General features: G+C 40.2%; 1 protein-coding gene across 1 annotated transcript; it reads right to left on the bottom strand.

The window, feature by feature from the left end:
* Window positions 1-1,594: 1,594 nt before the first annotated feature.
* LOC114287684 (small nuclear ribonucleoprotein SmD1a) lies at window positions 1,595-5,241 on the bottom strand. The gene is made up of 4 exons (XM_028231131.2): window positions 4,995-5,241; window positions 4,781-4,857; window positions 1,976-2,167; window positions 1,595-1,864 (listed from the first exon to the last, which is right to left on the bottom strand). Exons 1-4 carry the CDS (start codon window positions 5,006-5,008, stop codon window positions 1,803-1,805), a joined length of 345 nt encoding a protein of 114 aa, XP_028086932.1. The 5' UTR covers window positions 5,009-5,241; the 3' UTR covers window positions 1,595-1,802.
* Between the last annotated feature and the right edge of the window lie 6,458 nt (window positions 5,242-11,699).

The raw sequence follows: 11,699 nt of genomic DNA, 5'->3' as shown, positions 1-11,699 counted from the left end.
TATCATTGTTTTAGCTCATGGTTTTGTAGTCATTAGTATATTAAAATGATACATCTAATCTAGGAGTGACCATTGTTCAATACAATATTTTTAATAATTAAAAAAACATATTTTTCTCATAAAATCGGATTGAGTTGAATTTTATACCTAATTAATATTCAAGTTGGGATTAGATTCTATAGACTCTAATCCCATTATTTATTGAAAAATAGGTGAATAAATCACATGTACATTAATTAATGTGAATTTTATTATTTTGTATCTAATAGTGAGAAAATGAAATAAGAAATGTGATTAAGTATCACACAGATTTGGAGGCTTTATAAAAAGAATTTCGTATCAAGAATAAGGAAAATGGATTAGACCTCAGTGGAGGTGCCGGGGGTCTGTTTTGATTGGCCAAAAAAATTTTTTTTTTTCTTTTTCTTCTCCATTGGCAGCCCCCCATGTGGAGGTGGGGGGTACTGGGAGTCGCTCAGTACTGGGGGTCCGGAGCACCGCCCCAAGAATAAATAGAGTGAAAATTTCTACAATCATAAATTTTATAGGCTTTGTCTGGGAAGCAGAGTTAGAACTATTTTAGTCACAAAAAGACAAGATAAATTTTTTAACTCAGTAAGACAAAATATCACATCCAACTCATAATTATTATATTTTTTTCTCACAAAAAGTCAAAAAATTCTTTCCAAACAAAACTTTTTAATCCCAGACTAAAATAGTTAAAAAGTCAACTCCCTTCCCAAATGAATCCATAGACTATTAGGCCCCGTTTGTTTTGGGTTATAGCAAGGGGATTAGGATTACTAATACCTTGGGATTAGTATATGGGGTGTTTGTTTTGAGAGTTAGCCTTGGGACTAACTAATACCTTGGTATTACTAATACCATGTTTGTTTTGAGAGATAGGGAGGGTATTACTAATACCTTGGTATTACTAATACCCTTGGGGAGGGGATTCATAGTGAGGAGGTAGAGATGGTATTAGAAAAATAGTGAGGGGATTAGAAATTTTTTTATTTTTTTTATTTTTTATATATTGGAAATTTTTTTTAAAATATAATTTTTAATTTTTTATATTTTTTTATTTGTTTTATTATTTTATATAAAAATAATTTAACAATTCCTCACTACTAATCCCCTCACTATCAATTCCCCACACTAACAATCCCCTCATTATTAATTCCCTCACTATCAATCCCCTCCATTCTATCTCTGAAAACAAACGATCCTCACTAACAATCCTCTCACTATTAATCCCCTCACTATCAATCCCCTCCATTCCATCTCTGGAAACAAACGGGGCCTTAGATTATGCAATGGGTGGAAGCACAACAAGATCATTGCAAGCAGAGGATTCAGATTCCCAATTCATAGTTAGACCTGACAACAAACCACTGGAAGATTACCTAGTTCTATTAGAATGAAACCCTACAAAAAGAAATTAGTGACATTGTTTTTTTTTTTTTTTTTGATAAATAAAATGTATGGTATGAACTGAGGAGGAACTTCAGAACGTGCCAACTGTCAATGATGGGCAAACCCTGCTTACCAAGAAGGCTTTTCATGTCTGAAAATGCGAGAAGAATCACAGTTATGGAGTCATTCAAAACACATCCATTCCTTTCTCATTAGAAAGTCTAAACAAACCCACAGTTACAGATTATATGAAAATGGTGCTCAAACTTATAACCATCAGGAAAAAAGATTCAGCTATTTCAAGACTAGATAGGAAACAGGAACTTCCACAATGCAGATGCTTTACAAAACCAAATGCCCCAAAAATTGCAATGACTGCAACATAGCTAACGGCCTCTGCCACGTCCGCGCCCGCGGCCACGGCCTCTGCCACGTCCCAAAGGCTTCCCTGAATTATTAGAAAGAGAAAATGCACATGAGATTAAAATAGTGGAACATAGAAGAAAAAGAAATTGACAACGAAATGCAATGAATTGCAGCCACAACAATAATGCAATACCTGCAGTTGGCTTCTTGGGTTTGACCCGAGGTGTCTCTTCTACCAACAAAGTCTCGAGATTCAAGCTGTCAGGAAGGATATAGTAGCGAATATTGTTACCCCTCACACTCAGGTGATCCATTGTCACTGGATTTTTACCCTTCAGTGTAAGTTTCACTGTCTTCAAATGTGTGTTCATACTAATATCCACACCTATATCAAGCCAACAAAGCAAGCAATCAAAAAGTGGGGTACATTCAGCTGAACATGTAACATGCAACCATGTGTTTCAAGTCAACAATCAGATTTTTAATTGGAAAACAAAACCCATCAGATAACTCTCTCCAACTGTATGTCATATGCATTAATAACATGGAAAGTCATCCAGTTAGTTTGACTCCAAAAAAAAAAAAACAAACAAACAAACAAAAAAGACAAAAAACTTGCAATCTTAACAAAAAGAACCTTCAACTATAAGGTAAGGTCATGTTGTATAAGTCAAACTTTTCATGGGCATGGAGAGTGGGCAAAAACACCATTCCACAAATACACACAAATGCACAATAGCAGGATCTACGTTGTAATAGTAGGGGAGAAAAAGCGTAGAAGGGTACTAAGGCACTGTTTGGTATCCCTATAAGTCAACTTTCCGGATTATAGCTTTTTACATTATTAGCTTAAAAGATTTAAAATAGGTTGTAAATCTGTTTGGTACAACTTTTCATTATAAATTTAAAAATAAAAAAAGAAAAGAAAAGAAAAGAAAGAGTTGAACCTGTTTGGTTAATTAAGTTGTCACGTAGTTTTTTTTTTGTTGTGCAAATATCCAAGATACCCTTGGGAGTTATAATTAAGACAAAAGACGAGACTCTTTTGTCCAAATGTACTTATGGGTTTCAAATAAGCTAAAAAAGCTACAGATTGTGGCTTAAAAGCCAAATAAGTTGAAAATGTCAAATAAGCTATGATCCAAAATTCCAACCAAACACCATTAGTCAACTTATTTTAATTGAATAAGCTAAATAAGTTGATTAATAAGTGCTACTAATGGAACCTGAATACCATACTATTTTGAAGCTCAAAAACCAAAATTCAAATGAGAAAGTTTCAGACATAAAAAAAACTTCCACAAAGGAAAGAGTGACAATTAAAAATCGAAGAAAATATCTCACAAGCAACCACCTGCCAGTAGTTATCCAGCTACATTGGGCACAACTAAGGGCAAAAAGATATATTCAACCTGGATAAATCCTAAAATTCAAGGAAATGTTACCAGTGGCAACAGAGGGGCGCCATGGCCCTCCCTGACCTCCAAAAAAACTAGTAGGCTGGTTAGCTTCTGCTCAAAAATCTTGGGAGCACAATGACCCCCCAAGCCAAAACCCTGCCCCAAACTTCTACCATACATCCATATACATTCACAAATATGTGTGGTATCTACACTATACACAGGCAAATTGTTCATGTTTTTCATTCGAGGTGCAGAGCCTTTTGGGCATACGAAGGTATGCCATTATGCTAATGCTCCTGCAATGCCAAACTGCAACATTCTGCTCACACCACAAGTATAAATGCTCTACAAAATCCTATTGAAAGAATCTGATATGGTTACAAACTGAAACAATTCTCGAACTAATCCCAGGATCTAGCTTTCATGTTTGTAAATAAAAAATAGTATTCTAAAAAAGTTGTACAAGTCTTTTTGAGTTAAGATAGAGAAACATGACCATCAAACAACATATGTCCTTGTTAGCTAATTGTGTAGTTTAGCCCCATTTTATTGGATATAAACCAAAACTTTTCTAATGGGGATGATTTTAAAAACATTTTATTAATTTAATTGGCTGCAGTTTGGAACCAAGTCTTGAATCTGTTCTGAAATATACAAACCAACTTGATAACTGAAAATAACGATATTTGATACCTAATGGAAATCACGGCACTTGTGGTTATTTGATGCAATGGAAAGTTCACTAAAAGATAATCACGCTTCGTGCAAATCTAAATTCAGTCACACGAGTGGTGTTCAGTTAGTACTGTTCTCTTGACAATGCTATTGAGAGAAAATAATATTTCAGCTCAAGAATCACAAACAGAAGGAAAACTAATAACAAATACATGACTAACACTTCCTCAATGGCTTGGGTTGTGAGGTTAAATGAAAATTGTCAGCCTGTATACTACCAATTGGGTTTTGAAGACGGTTCCAATGCTCAGATTTCATGATTGGGAAAGTGGGTGGGACTTCAAAGAAGCTTGATGGGCAGTGTAATTAATAATTTAACTTGTTACAGATTAAAATTTCATCTACAACATGTCTGTCTACCAATGGTGGTTTCTCAAATTTCTATTCATGCCAGTGATGCCACGCAAAATAGAAGAACCGTACATCCAAAAGGCATAAATCCTGGCTTACGATTTCCTTGGATACAAACGAGTGTTTATGTGATTCCAAAATGTCAAAGACAGGGCATGTGATTCCAATAAAGAAAAATCTGAATCACAATAGTCACGATCAAAGATACAAACGAATGTTTATGTGTTTGTGTGTGTATGCGTTTCAAGTGTTTAGCAATTGAATACATATATACACGAGCTTAGTCCAACAAAACCCTAATCCATTGTTTCATTACTGGTAAAATTTGAGCCAAAAAAAAAAAAACTGATTCCAAAATATTCATCGTTCGAGAACTAAAAAACAGAACGCGCCAGCTAACAGATCTCCATATAAATATAAGAAAAAAATGTATTTTTTTTTTAAAAAATTTCTTCTTCACTCTTTAGTTTCTCATTAGCCAAACAGAGAGAAGAGAGAAAAAGACAGACCTGTGATGGTGCCGTGAACAACGGTTCCGTTCTTGAGCTCAATCGACACGGTCTCGTTGTTCAACTTCATCAAAAACCTGCTCGTACAAAATCAAAGACCACAAACAAAGTATTTATTTATTTTTTTTAAAAAAAAGCAGATTAACAATGGAATTACCAGCATATTAAAGCAGAATAATAAAAAAAATAAAAGAGATAAAAAAAAATTATGGACCTAACGAGCTTCATCGTTAACAGGACGAAGAAGAAGAACGCTAGGGCTTTACGACCACAAGCCGCAGAGTCTCTGGAGAAGACGGGGTTTAGGGCACGAAGGCATGTAGTTGTCTACTGCACACTACGATACGGCGTCGTATGTGTGTTTACCAATTCCGAACAACGCTTCAGGGCCCGGGCTTGGCGCTGGCGGCCCAGTGAACGTTTTGGGCTTAACCGACACATGCGAGGTTGTAAACGAATTTAGCTTCTTTTTCCTTTTTCTTTTTTTATAGGGAAAATTATTGGGATATTTATCAATAAATCATATCTCACAAACAGTTTTATTGATTGGTCCTGTACAGGAAAGAAATAAATCTTCTCGTATAATCCTATTGATCAAGTCTGCGCTCCCCCGTACGTCATCGCTTTACTCCTTGAAAACACAAACGTGAGCTAGCCAGCGGGTGTGTGCCGGATACCTCTCCAAGGCCTAAGTCAGCAAAAATAGACAAATAGACAAAATTCTGTGTATTCGAGAATCAAAGTTGTGTTACCTCTCCATAGGTGATGTTATGAGCTTTTATAGGTTCTACGTAGCACAATCCTCGTAGGACTCTTACTTCTCCATGTAGAGTCCTCCTAGGAATCACATTCCTGAAAGATAATACTTATCCTTCAACACCCCCCTCACTGCTTAAATCAAGTTAGATGGTTTTACCTAGGTCGGATATCAATACGACCGGGATAACGTGGCCATGTTAAAGCTGCAGACTAGACCGAGCTCCACCTAGCTCGGTTCTTCTTTTCGCAGCGTGTACCTCGGTTCGATGTACTCCAACCAGGCTGTTGAGATCATGCTAACCATACTGAGCTAGGACCGAATTAACCCATAGCATGGTTCTGAGGAAGGCTTAATATACTTTGGCTCAATATGGTATGACCGGGCTAACTGTTATCGCGCCGACCGTGGTGATCGAGCTAACCACCAAGCTCTTTCGAACCGGGCTAACTGCAAGGCTCCTTTGGACCAGGCTAATAAGGCGTTCTTAGGACCGGGCTAACTCCAAGCCCCTATTTATCCAGCCCTTTTTACCGTGGCCCAATGAACGGCCCATTACCCAGCTCGGCCTAATTTATATATAAATTACCCTCTCAATTGCTTCTTAATTCCATCTGCATAGCATGGTAGGGATTACCTGTTACCAGCCGAGCTAAAAACTTACTATCGAGCTAAACTCTTTAGCCTTTCCAACCGAGCTCAAAAACCCTTTAGCCTTTCCGGCCGAGCTAAAACTCGTTAGCCTTTCCAGCCGAGCTAAATTTACACTGGGTTCTATCTGTCTGGTCAAAGTGTCTCTTCAATCGCTTCTTATTCCAAGGACACGTGGCATGCTCTCATTGGCTGAAGGCAGCTGTCACGCCGTCTTCGTACCTCGTGTTTTTTGAACAGTTCCCGCTTTTTCGTTCTTCCTTCTACACAAAACAGACCCTTGTTTTGAATCACTCTCATACTATTCATCTCTTTCTCTCTCTCTCTCGTCTCTGAGCCTCTTTTGTTCTTCAATCTTGTAACTGCGAAGCTCTTGCCTCCTAGTGCCATTTCCATCTTCCAGTGCCGCTTGTCCTGGTAAGTTACTCAAATCTCTCTTGTTTTTGTTGTTTTTTGCACTTGCTTTCTACAATCCATAGCATAGTGTTTGTGTTTTTGCAAAACATATTACTACCATTTTCTGCTTGGGCTTGCGTTTTCTGGAAAAAACTTAGTAATAGAATCACTTGTATTCATGAAATAATCTGAGAAACACTGGTTTCAATCCAAAATCACAATATAATCGAACTAAAAAGTTGTTTGCAGCTAATGTCAAACTAGCCAAACTAACCAACCGAACTAACACTTTATGTTATGCCACTAGTTTCAACAAGTAAATTCTCCTTTTGATTTTAACTTAGCCGAGCTAACAAACCGTATTAAGTCTGCGCAATAGTGTGCTTGGAAGTCTTAACCACGACCGAGTTATAACATGGGGCTAAACCAGCCTTCTTAGTTCAGACCGAACTAAAAGCACTGCCCCTAGAGGCTTAACCAGGCTAACAAACCCTTTGCACAACCGAGATAATAAACCCCTCGCACAACCGAGGTACCAAATCCCTTGCTCAAACCGAGTTATGACCCATAGCATCTTGCATAGCCAAGCTAGGACTTATTTATCTTGGCTTTATTTCTTTTAGCACGGTCCCATGATCTGTGCTTAACGCCTTTGTTTTTTACCTTGCAGACTTAGGTTGCCCAGGCATTCCCTTGAGTGCTCAACCGAGCTACTCAGAATCATTCTTCGACCGAGCTAACACTCGAGTTTAATTTATTCATAACTTAAACCACAAATGGGAAAGTATAGATTTTTAGTAAATTCACCAGGTGCCATGGCTGAATTTCGAAAAGACTATCAAATTCCAAACGACGTCCACCTTTCACTGGCCGAACTAAAAACCGTTCCTTGGGGTAAACAGGGCTTTGTCCCTTTTAATGTTATTTCCATTGTGGAGTGCGGTCTACGCTTCCTTGTACAGCCCTTACTCTATGAATTCCTCAGGCAAACCGAACTCTACCCTACCCAATTTTCCACCAATTCTTACCGCATAATAAACGGAATAGCCGAGCTAAACCGTCGGGCTGGCCTTAACCTCGGTCTCACCGAGCTCTTCCACCAGTATTCCATAGGATCAGCCGAAGATGGCTGGGTTTACTACTTACGAATAAAGCGCCGGTGTGAAAAAATAATAAAGGACACACCGGACAAAGACTTGAACGATGATGATTTTTTCTGGGTATCTGAAAATTTTGAAGACTACCAAGCCCAGATCCCAGGCCACAGAATAAACTGGAACAAGGGTGTAGTCGGTAGGGTTACCTCGGCTTTACTGCATTCTTCTTGTTATTTCGGTTTTCTGATTGTGAACCGAACTAAATGTTGTTTTCTTTTTTGCAGATAGGAACTTTCTTAAGTCCCAATACAGCTACCCCAACTTGAACGCGCTTCGAGCCGCGCTGCGATATCCAGACCGGAGTTGGACTGACCTGCTTAATTTTGAACCGACCTACCGATATAGTAGAAAACGAAGGACCAGGGTAATTGACTTTCTGCTAAAAGCCTCTCCTGAACCGGACCCATTTTTGCCTCAAATCAACCTTATCCCACTTACTGCTGAACAAGAAATGGCCAAGAAGAGAGCCGTGTGAGCCCTTCTCACCGAAACAAATCCAACCGAGGTACCACTAGCTAGTCAACCTCAGGAGACCGTGGTGGCCCTTCCATCTCATCAACCCTCATCATCCCGCTAAAGGAAGCGTGCCCGAACTACTCCAACCGAGCAACGTCTGGTTGATGAAGACGAAACCATGGTTCCTCAAACCACTCTACCAACTCCTCCACCGAGCCCACAGCCGGAGCATTCAGACTGAGTTAGCTCTTCTAAGTGGGCTCCAAAGATTTCTTTCCAAAACCGGGCTATCAAGGACACTGATTCAGTGGTCGCTGAAAAAGATCACTTAATGGCATTCAACCTCGCCAAGAGTGTTTGCCTTCCAGCAGACATGGAGCACCACAACCATTTGACCGAGCTAAAGGCCATCCGCTCGGCCACAAAATCCATGGTGCTTGTAAGTAGCTTTCTTTGCTGATTTTTCTAATTTGCACAACTTTCTACTCGGTTTTACTACAAGTCTCTTTCCATTCTTTTTCAGGCCATGCAAAAGAACCATATTGCTCATAAGCGTGTGTTGGAGCTTCAAAAAACAGCAAGGCAAGCCATGGCCGAAGTAACCAAGAAAACAACCGAGCTAGAACAGGCCAGGAAGCAGATAGTCGAGCTAAAAACTGAGAACGGACGTCTGACCGGTCTTATTAGCTCGGCTGAAGCAGACAAACAAAAGGCTGCTGCCGTGATAAAAGACAAATACCTGCGTGAACTAGCTAAACTTGAAGGAAAGAAGAACGCCGAGATAACAAAGCTTGGGAAGCAACTGGAGGATGCGGAGACCCGCGGCTTCAAGGAAGGCGAAGCCCTCTATGTCAAGTAGTGTGAAGCTGCGAAAGATCTCTTCTTTAAGTGCGGTTGGAGGGGGGCCGTGGTGCAGCTCGGTCATGGACTTGAGACCGAGGTCTTCAATCCTCCTCCATACTTCATTCCGAGCTCACTATCAGAGTATGCGGCGACCCTTCAGCAACAATTTCTTGATGATTCGGATGATAAAGAAGAAACCGTGCCCAACGATACCCCGGTTGTCAATGAACCTACCAATCAGTCAGCTCGGGTGGAGCCAACGGTGGAAGACTTGACTATCAAACTACCAACTGAAACCGTGCTTCCAACCGAGACCATACTTCCGACCGAAACCGAGCTTCTAACTGAAACCGGACTGCGAGTTGAACTTGATGCTGATCTTGATGATCTGTTTGCCTGACTTTGTATTTCTCTTCTTTTTGCTTGATTTCTGTATTTTCTTTTCTTTTCTTTTGGACACAGATTGTAACCGAGCTGAGGTCCCATCCTTTGTACTTGCTTTGAATTTTTAATGAAGTCTGCTTTTTTGTTCCAACTCTTATTTCGATTGATCTCTATGCTTATACTTTACTTTCTAACTGAAGTCTTGGATGAGGTACAATATTCTCTTGCCGAGATACTTTATCTCGGTCTTAACATTGCAACTATAAGTATACCTGCCAACCACTCTTTGGCCGAGATCTTTATCTCGGCTGAAGATTACCAAGAGTTGGTTTAATCCGGCCAACCACTCTTTTAGCCGAGATTCTTACTTCGGCTGAAGAGTACCAAAAGTTGGTTTAATCCAGCCAACCACTCTTTAGCCGAGATTCGTACCTCGGCTGAAGAGTACCAAGTGTTGGTTTAATCCAGCCAACCACTCTTTAACTGAGATCCTTACCTCGGCTGAAGAGTACCAAGAGTTGGTTTAATCTGGCTAACCACTCTTTAGCCGAGATTCTTACCTCGGCTGAAGAGTACCAAGAGTTGGTTTAATCTAGCCAACCACTCCTTAGCCGAGATCCTTACCTCGGCTGAAAAGTACCAAGAGTTGGTTTAATCCAGTCAACCTCTAAATTGGTTATTCTTGCCAATTTAGAATAAAATGTTTGGTTATTCCGACCAAACGTCATGCAGCCTAGATCCTTACCCTGGGCTTAGAAGGGGTGTTGGTTTTTCCAGCCAACCTTTAGATTGGTTTTTCCAGCCAACCTAGAGTAAAGTGTTTGGTTATTCCGACCAAACGTCCTGCAGTTTGGATCCTTATCCTGGGCTTAGGAGGGGTGTTGGTTTTTCCAACTAACCTCTAGATTGGTTTTTCCAGCCAACCTAGAGTAAAGTGTTTGTTTATTTCGACCAAACGTCCTGCAGCCTGGATCCTTATCCTGGGCTTAGGAGGGGTGTTGGTTTTTCCAGCCAACCTAAAGTAAAATGTTTGGTTATTCTGACCAAACGTCCTGCAGCTTGGATCCTTATCCTGGGCTTAAGAGGGGTGCATAGTTGGTTATTCCGGCCAACTTTGCTTTCAATGTCCCTAACTCACTAAAACGATCTTTTACAGAAGGAAACAACTATACTGAAAAGAAACTACTTATTTTAATGAGAAAGGAAAAAATTACAAGTATTCTGAAAAAATGCTAAAAATAAAATAGTTTGAGATTGGCAGTGTTCCATGGCCTGGGAATTGCTTTGTCGTCCTCATCTTCTAAATGGTATGCCCCTTTGCCAGCTAATCCGACCACTTTGTAAGGTCCTTCCCAATTAGGCCCTAACTTGCCATCTCCTGGTACCACGGTGTTTCCCATCACTTTGCGTAGTACCCAATCTCCGATTTTGAATTGTCTTGGATGTACTGTTTTGTTATACTTTCTGGACAACTCTTGCTGGTACGAGGCAATGTGAACCAGTGCTCTTTCTCTTCTTTCTTCGGCAAGGTCGAGCTCCAATGCTATGGCTTCTCCATTCAAGTTTGGATCAAAATTTTCGCTTCTAATTGTGGGAAGGCCAACTTCCAGTGGGATTACTGCCTCCATGCCATAGGCTAAAGAGAATGGTGTCTCTCTAGTTGATCGCCAAGGTGTGGTACGGTAAGCCCACAGAACATGAGACAGTTCCTCAGCCCACTTGCCTTTTGCTTTTTCTAACCTCTTCTTCAATCCATCCAAGACAACCTTGTTTGATGCTTTTGCTTGGCCATTTGCTTGGGGATATGCCGGTGTAGAATTGTAGAACTCTATCTTGTATTCTTCACAAAAGCCTCTAAAGATTCTGCCATCAAACTAAGTGCCGTTGTCTGATATTAGAGCTTTAGGTATGCCGAACCGAGTGATGATATTCTGCCAGACGAACTTCTACACATCTTTTTCCTTGATTGATGCCAATGCTTCTACTTCCACCCACTTTGTGAAGTAGTCTATTGCTATGAGAAAGAATTTCCTATTTTCGGGTACTGTTGGAAGTGGTCCTACTATGTCCAAGCCCCATATTGCGAAGGGCCATGGGCTGGTCAATGGTAGGAGCTCTCTGGCTGACTGATGTATTTGGTGTGCGAACTTCTGACATTTCTTGCACTTTTTCACATACTTCTCCGAGTCTGCCTGCATGTATGGCCACCAGTATCCTTGCGAAATGGCTCTGTAAGCTAACGATCTTCCTTCTTGGTGACTTCTGCACACCCCTT

This window comes from Camellia sinensis, chromosome 14, assembly GCF_055761805.1.
Source record: "Camellia sinensis isolate YWXY chromosome 14, ASM5576180v1, whole genome shotgun sequence".
Lineage (NCBI taxonomy): Eukaryota > Viridiplantae > Streptophyta > Magnoliopsida > Ericales > Theaceae > Camellia > Camellia sinensis.
The sequence above is the reverse complement of the archived record's forward strand: the minus strand, read 5'-3'. Positions and strand labels throughout refer to the sequence as shown.